Source organism: Crotalus tigris, unplaced genomic scaffold (genome assembly GCF_016545835.1).
Source record: "Crotalus tigris isolate CLP2741 ecotype Arizona unplaced genomic scaffold, ASM1654583v1 scf7180000018227.753833, whole genome shotgun sequence".
In the NCBI taxonomy this organism is placed as follows: Eukaryota; Metazoa; Chordata; class Lepidosauria; order Squamata; family Viperidae; genus Crotalus; species Crotalus tigris.
In genome coordinates this window covers 151,111-174,953 of record NW_024096893.1, presented here as the reverse complement: position 1 = coordinate 174,953, position 23,843 = coordinate 151,111, and the positions used below count along the sequence as shown (strand labels likewise).

At 35.0% G+C, this 23,843-nt stretch overlaps 1 protein-coding gene across 4 annotated transcripts in view; it reads left to right on the top strand.

The window, feature by feature from the left end:
• The first annotated feature begins 26 nt into the window (after window positions 1-26).
• The window catches only part of SEPTIN10 (septin 10), a 46,780-nt gene continuing 22,963 nt past the window's right edge, over window positions 27-23,843 (top strand). For 3 of the 4 annotated variants that reach the window (XM_039349122.1, XM_039349120.1, XM_039349123.1), the window contains exons 1-7: window positions 27-199; window positions 9,074-9,142; window positions 11,622-11,733; window positions 13,253-13,448; window positions 16,850-17,036; window positions 20,686-20,847; window positions 23,015-23,111. In XM_039349122.1, the coding sequence (XP_039205056.1) occupies window positions 170-199; window positions 9,074-9,142; window positions 11,622-11,733; window positions 13,253-13,448; window positions 16,850-17,036; window positions 20,686-20,847; window positions 23,015-23,111 (853 nt within the window). In that variant the 5' untranslated portion in view covers window positions 27-169. The remainder of the gene's footprint in view (window positions 200-9,073; window positions 9,143-11,621; window positions 11,734-13,252; window positions 13,449-16,849; window positions 17,037-20,685; window positions 20,848-23,014; window positions 23,112-23,843) is intronic. The other variant, XM_039349121.1, reaches the window with a different exon arrangement.

Here is a 23,843-nt window from a genome sequence, read left to right as displayed (position 1 = left end):
TCCCGTCGAAACGGGATTGGCTGGGCCTTGGTCCCGCCCTCCTTTCCGCGCGGCCTCTCATCGCCACCAGTTACATTCCAGCTGTTGGGATTGGAGTTGGAAGTTCGGCACTGGCTCCCACCCTCCCTCTCTATTGTCTTTGGCGCGCGGTGACCCCTCCCCTCATGTCATGGCTTCTTCCGATGTGGCTCGGCAGCTGGTAAGTCCGAAGCGCGCCCTGGGGTGTGGGCAGAGGGAGAGCCGGCCTTGACTGGGCGACAGCGGTCCCTCTGTCTGCGGCCACATGCCTGCTTTGTGGGTAGGAAATCCCATTGGCTTACTTTTGGTAAAGGGGAAGTTGCAATCCCGAGATCCGCCTCGCCCCATTGATTTCGGCGGGCAGAGTTCGTCTTACTGGGCACAGGATCTGGCCTAAATTATCCAAAAAGGGCAGCTCTGTTGGACCCAGATTGTTTTCATTCATCCCATATAAAGGCTTCCAACTTCTGCAATCACTTACAGCTTTGTGTAAATCCGAAAACCTCTTGTCATGACTGCAGGCAAATAAAACTAGGAAAGTTTGCTGTCCCCAAATCAGTGAGTGCTTGCTTAGAAATTTTTTCTACATTGTTATTGGTTAGATTTATACTTCTTTTCTCCAGGAATTTGAGATATTGTACCTTGTAAAGTAGCTGACCTGAGAGATGGTGACTGGCACAGAGTCACTTTCCTGATTTTCCATGTCTGAATATGGAGTTGAACTTGACTTCTCATCCTAATCAGGACATTGCATTAGCTTCTGAGAGTTCAGGAGATTTACTTTCAAATGTAAAGTTCTCAATTGGTGGTAGCATAAGGCTAGTTGTGTCTAGGTTAGAAACTAAGTAGGATTTGGGTTGGTTAGGACTTGGATGGGAGATTTTCTGAACTATAATATAGAATGGAAAGTCAGAAAAGCATTCTGGAAGAAGCAGTAACAAATCACTGCAATGATTATGTCTGTCTGTGTCTATCTATCTATAACTAGTTTTCTAAAGAACATACATGCATGTCAGCCTTGCTGCAGTATTTCTTAAATGACTCAGGTAAGACATTAAAGGCTGCTAACAGGCTTGTTGTGATACTGGTTTATTGGATTAAACCTGGTGTACTTCACAAGGTCTGTGGCCCTGTTAAATACTTTAAAGGTTTCTCCTATATTTTTACCTTATTATTTCCACACAGTATATACTACTGCTACAAATTCCTAGGCACCCCCTCTGTCATTAATATTTCACCTTATTTATTTTTCCTTATTTTCCTTTCCTGCTTGAGAAACTGCTTGAATATTCATCTTTTAACTTTTCTATAAAACTTTTGCTTTTTTTCGGAGCTTTTTTTTTTTAATTGTACCACTTCAACTTGAACATTTCTATATAAAAACTTCACATAGAGGAAATTAGGTGTTAGGAAAGAAGAGTATAGAAGTTGTTTCCCTTATACTTGCATGGATTTAAGTCTTGGAGTGTTGGAAAATTATCTCTTTGTATATGACAGCATTAGGCCATGTTTTTGCATATATCCAGTCTAAAGTATTACAACTACAGTAAAAATAGTTCGTCCTTCAATAGTTATTTGGCAGTTCAGTAAGTTTTTAAATGGTCAACTTTTACGCACATATTTAATTTAAAAATAAATTCACATATTAACCAACCAAATTGTTGCTGCTGTCCAATGATAATATGCTTGGAAGACAATTTCATTGAACACAAGAAAATTTATCTTTGAGTCAGTTTGAACAGCACTGCATTTCCAGTATCTTTATGGTACCAATGTAATTCAGTTGTATGTATCTATATGAATGTAAGCTGCTGATGCTATAGAGGCAATTTAGATATATTTGAAGGTTTGTGTATATATATTTGTGTGTGTGTATGTATGCGTATGTATGTATATACACATATGCACATATATACAGCTTAATTGCTTCTGTAGCATAAGCCAGTTTACATTCACAATATATTAATTTGTCAGGTTGCTCTTATTAAATACAGCCTTTGAATTACTTTCCATGCCTTTCTAAGCTTTTATCACGTCAAGATTTTCCTCCACACCCAGCACTATTCTATAATCAAGTATCTTTTATGCTGGTAACTCAACATTCTACCCTTATAACTAATAAAGCAAGACCCACATTTTCATCATTACTCTTTTGAATCTATTTAGCCCAGTCTTTTTTTCTATAAAGACAACATTTCCTAGTTATGTTAACATCTAGGGATTATAATTTTATCAGCTGTTGTACATATTTAACTTTTTGTATTGTGTTTGTAATTTGATTTTAACTGATTTTATGATTGTTTGCTGCCCAGAGTCACTTGTTTGAGGTGGCCATATAAATACATTGTTTAAAATAACTATTCAAATTATGTTTTAAATATTTAAAAATTTCCCTGATGTTGAAAAATGAATTGCATACTAATGAGGTAAAAACCTATCCATAGGCTGCTTCTATCGTGGATTAATGAGAAAAAATACTAGTGTTTTAAAATAATTGCATATTTTAGTGTAATATTCAGCTACAGTTCTGAACAAATCCTGTTTGTATATATACATTGAAAACCCTCATTCCTTACCCTATTTATAAGAAGAGTGTGAGGTAGCTTGCAGATTTAAAAGTGTATTAAATGCTGTGGCAATTTTCCACACAATTATGAGCAAGCCTAAAACTGCAGTATGAATGCATTAACACCTTCAAGGGAAATATTAGAAATATGTACAAGTAATCTTTTACTATCTTTCATTGTGAAAAAAAAAACATAAAAAGGTATCATCTATTATTAGTACTATATCAAAATTTAAATTGTTTGTGCTTGGAGGAATGTTAAGAGATTTTCTAAAATTTATACACTGATTTCCTTTGCATAGATTTGAATCTAATTTATTTGCTGTCCCCATTCTATTATGAAATAATTGGATTGAAAAGAACAATAGTCAATGATATACCTTCTATGATTTATAGACTTTTATTTTTCTAAGTTTGACTCCAAACTGTACTTTAGCAATATACAGATGTTGTGAGCGTACTTGTTTCATAAGAAATGGGCATATTTTGACTACTGTATAGCACTCTAGATGATAAAGCATTAGTCTTGTTATTGTTGTCCATTGTGTATGGCTAATTTTTGAAGTGTGTATGATAGATAAAGAATGCATTCTGTAAAGATAGTGGCTTCTTCAGGTAAGGATCTGTGAAGATTCAAGAGAAAAAAGTAATTAAAAAGATAGCTATTATTTAAATTTATAATACCAATATAAATGATTTATAACAAAGTTATTTAAATGTTCAAGCCCTTCGAAAGATTTCCGTATCGCAGACACTTGAGTCACTTAACTTCCTGATTAAAACTTGCATCTACAAGTATGTTCTTTGGCAAAGATTCAGGGACACAGAGAAATAATTGGCTCGGTATTTCTTATACACTGTTTGCAGCAGTGTAGGAGACAATTTGTATCCTGTTTAAAAATGCATATTCAGTTATATTTTCGTTCTAGAGATTTACTCTAGAAATGGGTTTTTTTTGTTTTCTACAGCAAAATGTAGATTTTGCTTTTTTTTTTTTTTTGAAAAAATAGATAATTTGCCAAATGGCAAATTTCATTGTTCTACAAGAGATAAAACAAAATTGCTGCTTCCGCTAAGTTTTTTATTATTACCTTTTCTTTTCCTTTATTTTTTCCTTTATTAAAATGATTAACAGGGAATTTTCAAGCATCATGAATTAAGTTAAAAATGCAATACAGTATTCCATTTTAGTTTAAAAAACTAAATATACTATATAATTTTAAAACTACAAATCGCTGTTAAGCTCCAAGTAATATATGAATATCAACAACAATGATCAGCACTGATATTAAGAGTTGTAATTTACCAAAGTAATTTCTGTTAAGAAAACCCCAAATTTCAGATGAGGTTCAGGTGCCTAAATAGAGGTATAATATAAAAATGGTTCTCCAACTGAATTAATTTCTTTAAATTCTTTTGAAATCCAAGCTGTTTTTGACATTGATCATATTTCCATAGTTTAATAAGCCATTCTTCTGCAAAGAGAATTATCCATACTCTTCAATAGGAAGTGTAGAGCAATAATCCCCAATCTTTTCAGCTCGGTGGATCAGTGGAAGTAGCAGTGGACTAGTTCCGCAGACTAGTTCCAAACCCTAGTTCCCTGGTGTAAAGTATCCTGGCAACAGATACCATGTTCAAAGTTAATTCAGTATAGTAGCTAAAGTGGATGTTCAGTGATGATGAAGGGTGAGACAATGAACAGTGAAAGTGAAGAAGCGGTGGACTGGTAGAAAGAGTCTGCTACTAGTTTCCTCAGTTGTTTGTACGATAATGGAGTAATTGCTGTCTTTATCTTCTACCTGTACAAGTAGTCCTCAACTTACGACCACAATTGAGCCCAAAATTTCTGTTGCTACACGAGATAGTTGTTAAGTAAATTTTGTCCCATTTTACAGTTGTTGCCACAGTTATTAAATGAATCACTGCAGTTAAGTTAGTCACCACGATGTAAAAAAGATGTTGAGACTCTAGAAAGAGTACAGAGAAGAGCAACAAAGATGATTAGGGGACTGGACGCTAAAACATATAATGAATGGTTGCTAGAATTGGGTATGTCTAGTTTAACGAAGAGAAGGACAAGGGGGGACATGATAGCAGTATTCCAATATCTCAGGGGCTGCCATAAAGAAGAGGGAATCAAGCTATTTTCCAAAGCACCTGAAGGCAGGACAAGAAGCAACGGGTGGAAACTAATCAAGGAGAGAAGCAACCTAGAACTAAGGAGAAACTTCCTGACAGTGAGAACAATTAATCAGTGGAACAGCCTGCCTCCAGAAGCAGTAAATGCTCCAACACTGGAAGTTTTTAAGAAGAGACTGGACAGCCATTTGTCCGAAATGGTGTAGGGTTTCCTGCCTGAGCAGGGGGTTGGACTCGATGACCTCCAAGGTCCCTTCCAACTTTACTGTTATTATTATTATTACAGTTGTTAAAGTGAATCTGCCTTCCCCATTGATTTTGGTTCTCAGAAAGTCATAAAAGGTGATCATATGGTGATCACACTGCAACCATCATAAATATGATTCAGTTGTCAAGCATCTGGATTTTGATCACCTGACCATGGGGATATTGCAATAGTGGTAAGTGTGAAAAATAGTCATGAGTCACTAAATAAACTGTTGTAAATCGAGGACTGCTGAATACTTGGTGGCAATGTAAGATCTAATAACATTTTTTAAAAAGAGTTAGAAGGGAAATTCAGCTTTTAAAATGGGCTTCAATCTATTTAAATCGCTTTCCATAACAATTGAGCTTTACAACAATTCTACAAAATACAGAAAAATATTCTAAACTGGTTGTTATATTTTAACAATTTTTAGAGAAGGAACTGACCTTCAAAATGGAGTAATATCCTGGCAGTAAAGCATCTCGTATACCAATTTTCTTTAAGTACAACATTCAGTGTGCATTTCTTTTTGTGTATCAATGATTTTATCTAAATGTTGTCTTGCATTTAATTGTACAGTTTATTACTTGTAGAGATTCAGAGTTATAGTTCATGATTTATTAATAAATTAGGCCTAGCAAATGCTTATTTGAAGAAATTAAACTGATCAAGGGATGTTGATTCAATTTAAAAAAATAATCCATTCTCATTTCTAGTATTTCAATAAAACATTTGCAGTCTACCTTCATTAAAGAAATAGGCTGGATAATTTCTTTTTTTGTAGATGATAAAGATGAAGCTTCTTTCCATGATGAAAGAGTTTTTTGTGTTTTTGAGTCTCATCAGTTAGGTAGTGGTTTGATCAAAATGTCTTGAAAAGTTTTGTAGTATATTATAGATATGTGATCAGAATCAATCTTTTATTTTGGTCACAGCCAGAATAAAAATTAAAACAAAACAGGACAAGATATAATATTATGTATTAGAAATAATGGTGAGATCATCAATGGGTGGCCAAAGTCTATTTTTGCAGGTAATATAGCAGAATTTAGTTATCTTCAAAGAAACTGTATCATAGTCTGATAGTAACAGCTATCCAATTTTTCCAGGTACAGTATTTTGTCAGATAAAGAGTTATAAAATGAGTCCCTGAGTCCTTATAGAGCAGGGGTGTCAAATGTCCGGCCCATGGGCCGGATGCATCACGTGGAAGGCGCACCCACCCCATTGCTGGCAATGGCAAAACAGTCCTGATACGTCAAGTGATGTCACATGACATCGCGAGTTTCACATGTCCGTTATAGAGGGTGCAATATAACAGGAAAGTGGTTTCAAGGCCCCTTGTCCACAGGCCACCATCTTGGCTCTTACCAGATGTTTTTGTATTGCCCCTCCAGAACTGCTGTGGAAAGGGCATTACAATTTGATAGAGTTAGTGCCCTCTGAAATTTGGAGACAGTTATATGCTCCAAGTATCAAGTCTTAAATTCTTAGTTTCAGCTTTTAAAAATTAATTCTTTAGTTTTATCTTTTTTCATGGGTTTATTAAGTATCACCTTTTGGGGATCTTCAAGGGAGGCAAGATTTGTTTAATATCCACATGATTCACTTAACAATTGCCATGATTCCTTTAACAACCATGGCAAAAAGTTCACAAAATGGGGCACACTTAGCAAAGGAAATTTTGAACTCAATTGTCGTAAGTTGAGGACTACTTGTATTGGTTTTTCTACTAAAAGTCCAAACATATTCTGCACTCTGAATGTCTTAAGTTTTGTTACAAAGGTGAAAAGCTAGAGTAGACTTTTTTTATGTCAGAGCTCCCTCTTCTGGTTACTGTAGAAAAATCTTATAAATTCCATAAAAAATAGAAAAATATAAAAGATTAACCTTATGCAGATAAAATAAAGACAATTGCAGGACAATAAACCCCAATAAGGCAAATAAGACAATAATAAAAATAAATTATTTCCAGATTGGCAAAATCCTTACTGTATCATTGTATCAAATAGGCATTGATCTCTGGATTTGTCACACAACAGAAAAAATGTAATGAGCTATCATCTGGAATCCATTATGCAGCTTTTAAAATATCTTAATACCTAGAATTTAGGTATTAATATTATGTTATGAAATCAAAGGATTCCTATTGCAGTGGTTGTTGACTGTTTTTTCTTGATGGTTAATCATACAGAATAACATTTCATGATTTGTTTGGATTCATAATCTTTCTGATCAGGTATAAAGCAGATCCCAGTCTTATTGCTAACCTTGGGCAGGAAAATGCAACTAATAGGTTGAAATGGAATTTGAAAGAACCTATGTGAGCAATCAGTTTCAGATTTGTTGTAGAGGAAGAGAAAGAGTGTGCTATCTCTGACTTGGATGCTTTCCTGTTGCCAGTGGAAAGCCTCTAACAGGAACTTCAAAGGGAAAAAAAATCACCTATTGTTCCCTGAATCAAGAGTAGGAGTGGATAACCAATGATTTTCCCATTGTTGAATTATCATTGGTGGGATTCTTTGCTTTAGAACATGCTGGCTAGAAATGCAAGGAGTTGTATTTTAGCAACAGGTCCCAAATCTCCACTTTTATAACTGTTCAAGACCTACCTCTTCTTCTGGTACATACATTGTGTAATGTGCAGTTTTTTCTCTTGTTCTTTATTGTGTGGTGACAGATTTAGGTTATGGAACTTACATCACTAAATTAGCTGACGCTTAAGGTGAATTCATAGTTAAAGTAAATTTCCAGTTGCCTCTATTTAAATTTTGGTCTTTGCCTTTTAAGATAATGTCAGTGGCATTAAATTTTTGGTAGGTTATCATATCATAAAATATACAAGTAATTTATGGCACAACTATTGAAACACAGGATTAGGGTATTAGAAATGTAAAGCTAATAAAAGTGTAAAATGTTGACACTACATAGAAAAATGTTACACCGTAGTATATTTCTGTAGAACAATCAGTGAACTCTCTTCATGCTGAATATAGTTTCAGAAAGGATTGTGGAGCAATCTTGGCATGTCTATCCAGAAGTAAAGCCAATTTGTTTATTCCAAGGGACATTGATATAAGGATGCTTTTTTACTGCTGTTGTTTTTATGAAAGTGTATATATATTGAATGGGAGGATTGGTAGGAACACTGAAATTTTAAGAACATGTTGGAGGTAGTTTCAAAAATCATTACTGTGAGGGACATGTCTACTCACAAATCACATACCGATGAATTTGTTCCCTAAAATATTATTTCCAGTTCAGCCTACCTTTGCTTTTTTTTAATAACAGTGGCTAGGTAGCCTCAGATGCATTTATGGAAATGGACACTAAAGGCTGATGCTTTGCCTTATAGCATACTATTTTATTTACTTTTTTAAATAATTAAATAAGCAATAGGTAAGATCTATTAAGTAGCGGGAAAGTGTCTGCTTGCAGGCTGAGTTGCCATATAGCAATAACACTTAGATTTATATACCTCTTCATAATGCTTTACAGCACTCTCTGGGTGGTTTACAAATGTCAGCATATTGCCCCCAACAATCTGGGTCTTCATTTTACCAGCCTTGGAAGGCTGGAAGGCTGAATCAACCTTGAGGTGGTCAGAACCAAACTCCAGCTATGGGTAGAGTTAGCTTGCAATACTACATTCTAACCACTGGACCACCATGGCTCCATATTACAATGTTTTCTACAATACTGCTTAATTAATGTATTTAATTGAAATACTTTTAATTAACCAAAAAGTTATTTCTTTAAATGTATTTATGTCAGCCCTTTGTGGCTGGCCAGTTTAAAAAACTGAAGTGATTAGAACTAACCTCATTAAGATTGGTTATAATAACAGTTTCTTGTAAGTCTGATTATGTTGATCTGTCCTCCCTCTCATATTCCTGTGAATCATGGAGGAGCTTGCCTATCTTTTTTCTAAATAATGACTTGATTCCTAGGACTTAAGAAATATTTCAGTCCTCATTTTTTATGTAATGGTTTTTCCCATGTCCTTTATTCTCTATAATTTTGCAGTTGTGACCAGAATTATTTCTCTTTCAAATTTCTTTAATTTGACTCTCACAAAATTATTTGATTTACTATTTCAGTACCATCAACCTGATATTGGAATGAGAGGACCCTTCGCTTCACCAACAGATAATCATGATGCAGGAAAAGTGAGTTGTTCTATTCTATTCTGTTCTGTTCCATTCCATTTATCTGTATCTCACCTTTATTATTTTTACAAATAACTCAAGGTGAGAACATATCCCACACATCTTTCTCCTATTTTCCTTCAATGACCTTTTGAGGTGGTTGGGCTGAGAGAGAGTGACTGGCCCAAGGACTCCCAGCTGGCTTTCATGGCTAAGGCAGGACTAGAACTTCTTCCCTTCCTGTCCGGTCCAAGGCACTTAAATGTCTGCAAATTTATCACAGCATTATATAAGTTCCTTCCCCTTCCTCCACCTTACCATCTACATTATCAGAGCATTCTTTGCATTCTTTGGATATTTGTAGGGGATCATGAACAATTACTTGTTTATTCTGGCTCCGGGGAAGACATTTCTCTAAGTGGGAGCAGTGGCTATTCAGAGAGGATTTCAGCTGATAAATCTCTTGCTGCCGAGAGCTGCCCAAAGCCATTTCACCAGAGTAGTTCCAGTTTCCATTGCCACGTTTCATAGGACTGCACTTCTCAAAGTGTGCAAGGTTATGCTGTACTCTGATGTGGCCGACAGATATTTGCATGGCATTATTAATAAATGTATGGGTCTAGAAAGATCCTTCCTTTGAGAGAGCACTGCTGTCATCAGTTCTCTCCTGGGCATTTGTCTGTTGCCCTAAAGTAAGTGCTACTTACCTATAGTGGGATGCACAGAAACCTCAACAAAGAGTAGGAAGCTTACTTGTAGCTATAATTCCTAAAACACTCATGTGTGCATTCACACAGCCCCATTCTCTTTCCCCTTTCATGTGCCTTCTTTACTAAGTATCCTGTTAATAATGAATATCAGTCCTTTAGAATGAAAGAAGAAGAGGGAGCATTATCTTAGCGATTCAAATTTCCTCAGTTGTGGAATACTGTATTCCCAATGAGACTTTTGCACAGGTGCAATATCTATATGCATGAATATACTGTTTACCACTTGATACATGCCTCGGATTTATTAGCTAAGGACACGTTGTTATGGGTAGCTTAATGAAGACATGTTATTATTTTAAATATTAAAGATCAAAATAAATATCGTAATACTTGTGATGTTACTGAGTAGTTTTGGCTATGCTAAGGAATGACCAGAAACCTATTCAAGAATATATTTTAGAATTTGGATTTAATCTGTAAGGATATCTTCTTATGACATTAATATTGCAAGCTGCTCAGAGTCTCCAGAACTAGAGCAATATAAAAATTCTGTGAACACATAAAATGTCTCCAAACTAAGAACTTCCAAACAGTGCTTGGAAACAAAATGAAGTCCCTGAAGTTATCTATATCTATAGATTCTCCAGGGAATGAAATGTCTCAATAATTCCTGAGCACTAGACATTAGAGAAGCTGCAGACAGAGTTCACAAGGCTTCTTGTCTTTTCTAAATCCAGCAGAAGAGTTCCTGGCCCTCCTTGAAATTCTCAATATATATACACATGACTAAGAGATAGAAAATGTGTCTTTTTTTTCAGCTTATCCATTTTCAAGGAAAATTGAAGCAGTGCTAGACTTCATGCCTCTTCTGTTTCTCCAAAATCTTTTTTAGAGTGACAGAACATTTTGGATAGCTGGAGTCTGTGGCAATCAGAATTAGTTGTCAATCAATATTGTGGAACCCTCGTAAGCAAACATTTAATAGCTAGACATCATCATAGATTTGTTTGATGTGGTGCTTATGTCATGAAAAAAGTGATCCAGTCAGTTTTTCCAAATGTACGCTTGTTGAATTTTAAGGATGTGTATATACCTATATTGTGGCCATATGTTAAGCTTGCTGAGAGAATCAGCTGTGCATTCCATAGGAAACATTGCAGGGCAACCCAATTTTGGGGGAGGGGGACATTTTTTAAAAAAAATTACTGTTGGGCTAGTATTGAAGCTTTGCAAATGAAAGGCCAGGTGATTTGGTAATATAAGCATCAAAAAGAGTACACAAGTTTACAAGAAGGAAGGAATAGGAAACAGAAGGAAGCAGAAAGCTTCTGAAGGGATTAATAAAAAGAAGTGGTTTAGGCAAAAAAGGATGGAATTAATGAAGGGGTTGAGGAGAAGAAATGACATACAAAAAGGAGAGAATAGAATGATAGGAACCTAAACATGCATCTTCTTTGGTGTTAGGCTTATTGACATATACTAGTACTTATTCAAGAACTGGAAATGATTACTCTTTAGTAAATACCTTGGAAGTATTGTAATAAAGAAAAAATAACTTGTAGTGATTGTGCAGCAGATTAGTAACAGTTGTGTAGGCTTTTAAATTCTGTTTGCAGATTAACTACCCTCAGTGGTTTTTATTTGGTTGAAAAAAATTAAACCAAATGTCACCTAGTGAAAACTTTTAATATGTAGAATATTATCATGTTTAGATTTGTCAATATTTACTAGTATCATAGATAACTGTATTGCAGTCTTATACCCTAATTTTTTTTACTGTTTCACTTCAGCAGAATTGTCGATCTTTATTCTTGTCTGGCCATGTTGGTTTTGATAGTTTACCAGATCAATTGGTTAACAAATCTATCCACCAGGGATTTTGTTTCAACATTCTCAGTATTGGTAAGTAATTTAATTTTCAAAAGTGTAAATTAATTTGAACAGGTCCTGTTGAAAAGTCTGAAGCAATGAAAATAATAAAGATATTAATGTTGACCCTCAGATACTGATTCAAAGGTGACATAACTAAGTTTATTTACCTTTTTACAGTAAATTTCTTAATTTGTTTAATTAAATTTATTTAATTTCTTAAGTACTTTATATTTCTTAACTGTTTTCATTCTTTAAGCTTCACAAACATTATAAAATCTACTGATAGCTTAGTGCTTCTTTATGGTTAGCAATAATTCCACATTGGTGTATTTTGATAGTAAAAAATAGCTTTTACAGCCTTTGTATTTATTTAATGAAAATGCTATTCCATTTTTTCTAGAGAGCATTTCTAAACATTTTCCTAACTATTTTCAGGAAATACTTATCAGGATTAAAAAAACTTAGTGAATAATTTGCAAATACAACCTTTAATAAATATTATTGTTCCTTTTTAAACTCAGAACCTCATCTAAAGCAGAATAGGCTATAAGCCTAATTTTGATAAAAAGTATGCTATTATGAATTAAGCAGTGGAGTTTAATAATACAGATAGTTCTCAACTTATTTAACTGTCAACTGTTTAACAATGGTTCAAAGTTACGACTTGGAAAAAGTGACTTATGACTTGTACTTGCACTTGCACTAATGACCATATCACTGCCATTTGTGCACTTGACAACTTATTTACAACCAGTTGCAGCAACCTGCAGTCACATAACCATGGTTTGCATTGTTTTTTTTGCCGGTTTCTGACAAAACATGCCCACTGGGGAAGCTGAATTTGCTTAACAACTGCCATTAAAATTGGTGCAACCTGACTTATGACCACAATGATGTACATTGAAAATTATTGTCTCAATATATCATAAGTCGAGAACTACCTATACATATGACTGATTAAAAATGGATATTTTAGCCCATATCAGTCATTATGAACTTATTGTTTGGTTCAGTTATTGTGTCTCAGCTTATTGTATTTTAGAAGATTAATATGAGAGTAACAGAGAATAGAAAGCCATGTAACTTATGAAGACAGTGTGTGAAGACAGTTGAATGACATGCAATGTTTTAAAATGATAGCATGTTAGACCATCTTCTGAAAATTCAGCACTTTGGTTTCAGTTTCTTCAATATGGTTCCCACAGAGCAAAAGAGAAAAACTGAAATGAAATAAGGGATATGGAAATGACAGGGGAAGACAGAAAGAAATAAAGACTTGATTAGAAGGAATAGTTCTTGCAAGTTGCAGAGTGAAGCTAATGGGCACCTGATGTCTTTTTGAGAAATGTTTTTGCATATTGTTCAGATGTTACTATAAAAATTACAGAAGGAAACCTGCATTTCTAATTGTATCCATAATGAAGTTATAACAAAACTCACTATTACTTTTAAATGGTAGAAATGAAGTTTTTCTTTTTGTGTTTCAGTGACATTTATGAAAGTGAATTTGTGATATAACTGTACTTTTTAAATCTCTCTTTAATTTTAGGAGAGACAGGAATTGGAAAATCAACTTTGATTGATACCTTGTTCAATACCTCTTTTGATGATCATGTGTCAACACACTTTCAGCCAAATGTGAGGCTTAAAGCTCAGACTTATGAGCTTCAGGAAAGCAATGTCCGATTGAAGCTAACAATTGTAAATACAGTTGGATTTGGGGACCAGATAAACAAAGATGATAGGTCAGTATCTTTTAATTCAAATGAACTGCCTGCTGCTGATCTGGATTCTTGACATTTATTTTATGTAATAGAACAAATACAACTGTGGATATCAGTAAAGCATAACATCTAATAAAGCCACTGGTAATCATTTCCAGATAGTTGGCTATAGTTGAAAACTATGTTCTTTCTTAATGTTGAACAGGAGACATTTTGTTTTCCTCATTAGTTTATCAACAGAGTATTAGGATCAACAAATTATATTTGACTAACGGCTTCCATGTGACAACTTCATTTTTTCATTGAGCAGCTGTAAGCTGCTCTAGATTTCCATCTGTTGTAAAATAACTTCAGAGAAAAACAAGATCTTCTAAACTTGCAAATGATCAATTGTTTGGATTCTCATGTTATGGTCACTCTTTGGACTAAGTGTGTGCACACACAAACACACACACACACGCATGCAAACTTTCTACTTGTAGAACTCTTTGTGGATCTACATTGAGACTTTGCCAGTTTGCCCACTGCCTTGGAATGTCTCCCACAATATTTAATTGAGCCCTTAAATCAGCCTCACCCTTCATGAAAATTTCTACCAAGTCTGGCCCCCAATATCACAGCAATACCTTACTGGTTTGACCTCTCATATCTTCTGTTTGCATAGATATCTCTACCAAATGTGACCTTAGATGATCATTATTACCCCCATCAATTTGGCTTCTAAGATGTTTTTCTCTCTTTCTCTCTAATTTACATGCTGCCCATCTCGCTATCCAGAGTGATATTTCTTTTCAGAGATGCATTCCTTACCTTTTCAGGCACAGCCATGCAATAACGTTCAATGTTGTGCCCTTTATATTCTTTAAATAAGCTGTGTGCATGAGGCTTAAGAATCGGACAAGGTTTGGATTTTACTGTTTCGTTACTTAAAGCTTAGTGGATAGCCATAAAAGGTCAGATATTGTTTCTTCTATTTGAATTTTAGTCAATTGTTACAAAATTCAACATTTAAACTTTGATGAGTGATTTTACAATTAAACATCAGAAGTTTGGTAAATGATTAGAAAGTTAAACAGCCTAGTTCAAGGAAATAGGGAGGGAAGAGAAAAGGGGAAAGAAGATCAGATACGTCTGATATATTCAAGCTGTGAGTTAGTTAAATTGCCATTATATGCTACATAGTTTCTTTGTATTTCATTGACGTCTCAGAAACATGGAAAGTGAGTGCTGGAAAAAATAGGAACCAATAGGCTGGTCCAGCCCAGTCTTCTTTTTCCTCCCCTTTCTGTAGGCATTTCCCTTTCTTAAAAACTTAAGATACAAGATCTCTTCTTCTCCTTATTCAGCCCAGACTTATCATTGATTCTTTCTATACAGGTAGTCCTGTATATCACTGTCACTTAATGGCTGTTTGAAGTTATCACAGACCCTCTAAAAGCTACTTAGAATCCTAGTTTGAAGTTAGATCGCGGCAGCGCCCTATGGTTATTTGCCCTTACAACTGACCATAGGGATGCTGCAGTTCTCCCCACCTCTCTTCCTCACCAGTTCCCCCTATCCTGCCCCACCGGGACCCCATAGGCCTTAGACCTGCCCATCACCCATCACACACTTACCTTTTGAAGATCTCCAGCTGTAGAAAGCTTCCTTTTCTCATGAAGACTGGAGTTTTTCAAAAGGAAAACTTTTGCAGTGCTGTGCAGACCGCATTAAGGTAGCAAAACAGAGTGGTTTGTCCCTGGACTATGTATTGGCCTTGTAGAAGCAGCCACCATTTTTGCACACCCTCAAGAAATAGCGGGCATGCTGAAAATGATAAGTGCTTATGGGAGGCAGCCATGTGGCCCAGGGATGTGTGGTCTGACTTTCCTTAACATGATATCTGGAAATCTTCAAAAGATAAGTGAGGAGGAAGGTGTGGGGCCTGGTGGAATGAGAATCAGACCTAAGCCCTGCAGGGTCCTAAGGCCTGAGAGTGGAAAGGCCTGTGGAGACCTGGTGCAGTAGGTAGAGTCCTGCAGGGACTGGAGAGGGAATGCCTGTGGAGACCCAAGCAGCTGGAAGCCGAGTACAGGGTATCTCTGAGGGTGGGGAATATTTTAGAAGGCCTGGGGCAGGTGGGCCTGGGCCTGCACTAGGCCTCCCAGGGCCTCCCACACCACTAAGGTACCCTATTCTCCACTTAATGACCCGCATGTTTAACAATTGCATCAGGGAAAGCAGTGGTTGAGGGTCATTAAAATGAGGCCATCTTACTTCACAGTCATCATCACTTGCATCCGTAACAGGCAGACTCTATTAAGGTCATATTTCGAGGACTACCTGCACATGAGATAACCTTGTTCTCTTAGTTTGCCTCAGTATCTTGTATCAATTTGTTGTTCTTCTTCAGTGTTCTGAATCAACTTATCTATAACATTTCGAAGGAGGTGCAAGGAAGGAATGGTTCTCTATATTTTGACAGAGCACATTTTTTGCAGAACAAATTTATATTCAAGCAAAACAAGAATCAATGATTCTGATATGACTTTATTCGTTGTTTATACCACTGGTTAGTTTCTAAGAAATATTTGGCACAAAACAGAGTACTTGGATGGAATTTTAGTTACTAGAATTTTTGTGAATTTCAGCAATCCAGGAACCTCTCCACACTGGTTAGTATGACAAGTCATCCATCTCTCAAGTTTGAAATGTCCTTCAACCCTAATTTAAAGATTGCCCAGTTCTTGTTTTTCTCTCTCTTTGTCCCTTACAACCCACAACCAATAAAATTACTGGTGCTAAATATGTTTTCCTCCTTCCTAGGTTTCACTATACTAAGTAATAGTGTTTGGATTAGTATTCTTATGTCCTACCCTTCCATTGTAAATTGAGTGAAATAAGTTATGCAACTTGCATAATGGACAATAATAGGAAGATTAAATTTGACTCTGCTGTAGGACTTTACAGTTTAGTTTGTTCTAAATTAAACAAAAAATTGCTGTCATCTGCTTGGTTTTTTTCTAGTATACATAGGGAATGGCTCTTAGGAATGGTTTTATAACATAATGGAATGAGTTTTGCTGGAATATTAAATGAATCTGAAAGGAATGAAGACTGCTGAATTATATTTTTAAAAGCTATTTTAGATATAGATTTGTTGCACTTGTTAGAAAACATTTTCTGTCCTTGGACAGAATTAGATTATATTTGCATGCATTTTTTTCTTCTGTACAATCATGTCTGATTCTGAGACTGTTTTACAAGATCTTGAACTCTACAGATTGTTTATACCTTATAATATTCTGAGTTATTAATATGTAGTAAAGTTTTATAAAAATAGAATTGAATTGTTAAAATTATTGTTATCCTCTCCAATTTCTGCGTGCATATTGGAATGGAATTTAACTCCTTGTTCTAAAACGGATTCTTGTTCTCTCTAGTTATCAGCCAATTGTTGATTATATCGATGCGCAGTTTGAGGCCTACCTCCAAGAAGAGCTGAAAATTAAGCGATCCTTATATAATTATCATGATACTCGCATCCATGTGTGCCTGTATTTCATTTCACCCACAGGGCATTCCCTTAAAACTCTTGATTTGTTAACAATGAAAAATCTTGACAGCAAGGTAAGATTTTAAAATCATAGCTCTGAAAAAAGCAAAATACCCAACCTTTTAAAATAATGTAGGGATAGTCGTTGATTTACAACCACAGTTGGGACCAGAACCAGTTGTTAAATGAATCATGCCCAGTTTTATGATCTTTTTGTCATGGTTGTTAAGCATATCACCATGGTCATTAAATTAATTTGGCTTCCTCCATTGATTTTGGTTGTTGGAAGTCCCTTGGGATGGTTGTAAATGGTGATCATGCGACCTCAGGATGCTGCAACCATCATAAATATATGCCAGGTACCAAGCACCTGAATTTTGATCATATGACCATGACAACATATAGGATCAGTGATAACTTTGAACAATAGTAAAACAAGTGATGGTAAGTTGAGGACTATCTCTAATAGTATTAGCTACTAACAACTAGAGCCACACAAGAGTTCAATTAGCTGTTTTATTGCTGAAGCCTATGTACAGGAATCTTTTCAAACTGGGTAAAATTAATGTTCAGTGGCACTCAGGAGGGGTCAGACTTCTCCATCTTGTGCCCACATAGGAATTCCAGACTAATTCCCCATTTAACTCTCCACCTGGCTCAGCCAGTCTCTTTCCAACATAAATATTCAATGTAATATTTTAAAATGTAATGCATTTTTTATTGTTGTAGCATCAAAAAAGGTTTTAGTAAAAATAAACATTGTCTTAATTTGATGAGTAGGTCAGTGTAACTGAGTAAGACAATTCACTTATTTTGGAAAAAAATCAAGAATAAAATTATTTTGTTATGGAATAAGGAAAGGATGATCTTATCTATTTTATACAAGGCATTGGTGTTTGTGGCAAAATCTAGTCAAAAGTCTGTATGTTCCCAGTGGTGTAAGTTACTTGCTAAATAAATTGGCAATCTAAGATTGCTATTAGGAAATATAGGATGACTTTTTTCCTGTTTGGAAAAATAATTTAAAAATATCAGATTTGTTTCTGGGGATTTATTTGGTCTATAGTGCCCATCAGAACACATATGCTAATTAATACGCTAATTAATATTAATGTCATGGCGTCTACTCAACATCAACTTCTTCTTAGATATTAATATATTTGTGTAAGGATATTCTCTGTTTGCTCTAAAACACATCTAAATTTCAAATAAAAAAATAAAAATTAACCATGTTTTGACATAAGGTATGAGCTGCCTCTAAAAGTAACCATGTACAGGCCTTGGTGCATTTCAATATATTGCAGAATTGAATAGTAGTAGAAAACAAAATCAACCTTTAATCAGGCTGTGCAGGGAGGGGAAAGAGGGGAAAGTGTATAAGAAATAAATGGGAACCATTGTTATCAAGTAGCTACATTACATAACTAGAGGCGTGTTCTGAAATTATATTCTAATTAAAAATCTTCTATGTAATTAGGATTGTTTTAAAGTAATGAAGACTGAAGGAGGATATTATGATAATAATAATAATAAAGTTGGAAGGGACCTTGGAGGTCATCTAGTCCAGTCCCCTGCTCAGGCAGGAAACCCTATACCATTTCAGACAAATGGCTATCCAGTCTCTTCTTAAAAACTTCCAGTGTTGGAGCATTCACCACTTCTGGAGGCAGGTTGTTCCACTGGTTAATTGTTCTAACTGTCAGGAAGTTTCTCCTTAGTTCTAGGTTGCTTCTCTCTTTGATTAGTTTCATGGTCTATATAAATCTGAAAGTTAATCATGTTGAAGAGGGAGTAGGTCGTTTTTGTTTTGAAACTGAGGTTAATATTGAAATTGAAAGAAAAGACATTCAAGCTGAATATTAAAAGGAATTTCTTGACAGTAAGAGGTCACTAACAGCTGAATGGTCTGCCTATTACAGTAGTAAACTCCCCTTTTTAAGTTGGATCTTAGTAGCTATCAAGGATGGGTTGGAGTAGATGACCATGAAGTCCCTTCCAATTAGATTCTAGTTTCCTATGAAATGAATAACTGCCTATATAATATTTCAAGTTTATATTGATTTCATATGGATCTATTTAAATATTACAGCTTTGGACTAGACTTTCTATAAGTGCTTTCAGCAGTGAAATAATCTTTGTGCTGACATTCTATTAAGTAAAATGTTCCATGGTATTTAAAGCAATTGCTCATCATCATTTTAAGACTAACTAACATTAATAGAAGTACACCTCAGAGGGAATGAAAAAATGAGTTCTTTATATATTTAAATACTAATTTGTACTGCTCCAGCTAGTTCTGTTTAAAGCATTTTTTTACAGTTGCTATTTATTATCATAAGTAACTGAACTGCATAAGCAAGTTAATTTAAACTCTAGGTTAGTCATCTGAGCAAAGTTAATTCCTTATTAAATAACTGCTACTCATCAAATAAGTCCTGTCTGGATTCATTTTTTGTCTGTTTAATATGGACTAACTCTAATGAAGATGTCACGAGAATAGATAGCAAGACACCCACATCTGATAGTTGTGAATGAGTTGATAGGGAAATTGGGTATTTGACACAAGTCTCTTCAGCTTCAAAACATTTTTTTAATAATTCTTTTTATCAATATAATGTAAAAATAGTTTAATTTTAAGGCATTTGTTTATTTTTTGAAGATATTGTTCAGATTTGAGACTAAAAACATTGTGTAGGAATCTGATTTTCTGCTAATCTAAATTGGCTGCAGAATGCTCATTGTTAGTGATCTATGGAGTGGTAAAATGGGGTGGAATGGGATCTGGATTTAGCACTTTAGGGATGGATTGTTGGATTATTTCCTTCACCTCCTCCCCATTTCTAGGCATCATTTATATTTCCATCCATTCCTTGCACTGATGTAGTTCATCTTGCAGTTCTTACCAAACATAAGTAAAGAAGCTAAAGAAACTATTAGGGCAGAGACAAGTTGTCATAAAAGACTGTTAATTAGTTGGAAAGTCAGATTTTAAAAATGATGAAGACAGATCTGGTTTTTAACTTGTAGCTGAGTCTGGAGAAAACATCTACATGCCTTGATACAGTCACTACAAAAGGATCATTTTACCCCAAAGCAGCAATACTCATCTCTTTAACAAAATGGCAAGAAGACATGAAAAAGCAACCTTTCTGCATTATTCATAAGCATATCAAAGGTTTCACTTGGGATTGCCGGTATTCAGACGCTCTAAAATATTGTCTGATCACAGATATCCAAGCTTGCTTAGCATTTAATTGAAGAAATCAAAAGAAACACAGTTTGTTGGGACGCATGTAAATACTTTTTTAAAAATGTGTTTTACATGAAATTAGTCCCAAAATAATGTTATCTTTCTCTTTGAAAATGTAGGAAATACCAATGCATTCTGATAACAGTAGCTACTCCCTTTTCTTTCTTTAAAGGAAAAGTTCTTATATTATTTCTAATGAAATTGATACCTCATATTTCTTAAATAACTTTTATCTAGTTATATTAAAGCCTTCTGTGATATACCTGATCAATTTAATGATGGACCAAAAGCTAAATGGACTATACAGATGGGTGAAAATTGTTCAGGTTATTAAAGTATTATTTTGTATCTCTAAAAAGACAATATATTGTGCAATCTAAAAAACAACGTACCCTGTTCAGTGATTGTAACTGATAATCTAAAAAGTTCAAATGAAGTTTGCATATTTCATAGCAATCTGATTTCTTTAATAGGTGAACATTATTCCAGTTATAGCCAAAGCAGATACAATTTCTAAATCTGAACTGCAGAAGTTTAAGATCAAAATAATGAGTGAGCTGGTCAGTAATGGAGTTCAAATATACCAGTTTCCAACAGATGATGAGAGCATTGCTAAAATTAATGCTACCATGAATGTAAGTACATTACCAAAGATATTATATTTAAACTAGAGACTCATTGTCTGCAATTACTGGCTTCGTTTTTGGATAGAGGGTAGCATTTTAATGGGAACTCCTACTGCCATGTTTCTTCAAAAATTCTGGACTGTTCAATTATATTTTATGAGAAAGTATTCCACCATAAATGTGTTTTTCTTCCATAGAACACAATGCTCATATATGAAATCCGAATTGTATTTGCATTAGCGGCACTTAGAGCATAATTTAAAATTCTTGCTAGAACCCATCTTTACATTCCAATTTTCAGTTTCTTTGAGTACTTATGCTGAAGAAAGTTCTTGAGTGGCTACCTTAACTGCAAGCCTGAAATTACTATGGATATTTTCTTCTTTATATTGTACTCTGAGTGTTTAATTTTTTGTTCTAAGCCACTATGCCTCTGCATCATGGTCTAGTTCAGTGGTGTACAACTGCCGGCACACAGGCCAGATGCGTCATGCTGAAACCGCGCCCAGCCCATTGCTGGCAATGGAAAAAAAGTTGAGATATGTCGTGACACGTTACATGATGTTGTGAGTTTGACACCCCTGGTCTAATTATTAAGGCACCAGGCTAGAGATCAGGAAACTGTAAGTTCTAGTCCTGCTTTAAGGATGAAAGCCAAAAGAGTGACTTTCAGGAAGTCAGTCTGTCCTAGCCTATGATGCCAGGTTCTGATGACAAGCCAGTTGGTCAATTCCTGTTGCAACCAATGATTCAACACTTGGTTGATCTGAAAAAAGGAGATCCTGCACTTGCAGGATCAATGGATGGTTGGTTGGTTGGTTGGATGGATGGATAGATGAATTATATGAGAGAGAGAGGGGGTGGGTGGGGGGTGGGTTAGGGCTAGGCCTTCTCAATCTTTCTGCTGAGGATAACTCCTTTTTCAGTTTTATAAATCTCTAAAATCTGTTTATGAAAGTAGGAGAAATTAAGTGTATATTTTACTGATGTAATACATTTATTAAATATACTCTCTGATGTCTGCATTCCCTATTGGCTGTGTTATAGTCTAGCATGAGAGGCCTTAATGCAGTACAAAACGTAATATAGTACCTAGTTCCTCCTTCTGTCATAGTTGTCTCCCTTTACTATGGTGGCAGTGCAAAAGTTCTACCACCTTCCATTAAAATTGTCTTAGACTGTCATCTATGTGGGAGGTAGTTCCTTCTTGAGAAAAAATTTATCAGGCCAGTATTTAGAGGCACAATGACTCTTGACCAATTCAAAATTTGGGTAAGGATTTCATTTTTGAAAGAGTGACGCTAACATAGGAATCCTACCCTGAAGCTATTACAGCTTTATTTTTTTTCCAGGCATTAAGACTGCTTTTCAGACATATTCTTCTCAATTATCAGAAGTCAATTGATATCCTGGAATAGTTATATTAGTATTTCTGGAGTTGCTGCTTGAATAACCCAGATTGTTCCACTAGTATCTCTACAGTTCATAATTTTTCAACTCGTTGGTTGACAGGTTCAGTTATTTATATCTGCTAAAGTTGAAATGAGATTTGTGAAAAATATTCCTATCCAAGTTTCAGCCTGAGAAGGTGAGGACTGTTTTCTCAGTATAGTTAGAAAACTGTCTGATCCCTTTTTACGACCGGGAAATTGCCTAAATAGAAATATTGCCCTCTAGGAATAGGAATTTTATGATTTTTTTCCCCTTTTCCCTTTTAGAATGGAGATTTTAATAAATCTAAATAATTTATAAAATTAGATCTTTGCTTTTCACTAGTACTTATGTTAATCTAGTGTTAGAAAATGAGACAGATTTTAGTGACATTGCTTTGGCAGCTAGAGGATAAGATGTACAACTGATGAGGATCAGCCTATGTGTTCTCTAGAAAGTCCCCAAGTTCATAAACAAAGTTTCACATTCCACTCTTCTGATAGCTAAAAGAATTCCCAGGTAAATATATCCCCTCCCTTGCCCTGCCCTGAGGTTGTGGCAGATATCAAACTTGAAACTCAGATGGCCATGTTTACAGGAGGGTAGCCCTTCCCATTCAGGTTTTGGTTAACACATGCAACAGCAGCCCTCTCATCTGTGATAAAATATATGTATAAATTAGTCAATATGCTAATGTTTTATTCTAGTTTCATCTGTGCTATTTAATGTATTTTATGTTTCTCAGGGACACTTGCCATTTGCTGTAGTGGGGAGTACAGAAGAGATAAAGATTGGTAACAAAGTCATAAAGGCTCGCCAGTATCCTTGGGGCATTGTGCAAGGTAAACAAGAGTTTAGACTCTTATTAAATTTTTGATTAAAGGTCTGCTTTTAACTAAATAAGTGTGCATTTCGCAACACTTTAAGGAACTTATTTCCTCTATTTTTTTTAACAGATTCCAGACTAGAACCAATATTTTTTCATATTCTGGAGCCGAATATATTCCTTAGGTTTTATTAAATAAAGTTGTTGATTTCAGAAACTGTTACAATGCTATAAACCTACTTTTAAATAAAATCCTTATCTTGGCCACAATTCTCAGCATTCCATTTTGAGAATAATAAGAAGTAGTTCTTTTGTAAGTATGATATATGAATCATAGAGGTTTTTATTAGACCCAGATTTAGATTTCCCACTCAGTCACCTTCATTTTCTTTGTCTAACTTGCTATATATTAGGATAAAATGTAAAGAAGCATAAAATGCATTATCTATAGTCTTCTGGAGAAATAAATAATTAAAGATAATAAACAATATCAATATGTATGAAACCAGTTTTGGAAAACTCTAGGATAAGTGAGTTTTGATATCTTAAGATCTTTTTTTTAAAAAAAACAAATGTAAGATCAGGTTTTAGAAGTATCAAAATGAACTATATGGATAACAATATGTGCCTCACTGATATATTTTTCAGTCTACAGTTAACACATTAATTTATGAGTAAATTACTTTTGATTAGCTCTCTTTATAAGGCATCATGAAAGAATGCTGCTTATTTAAGAACTTTATTTAAA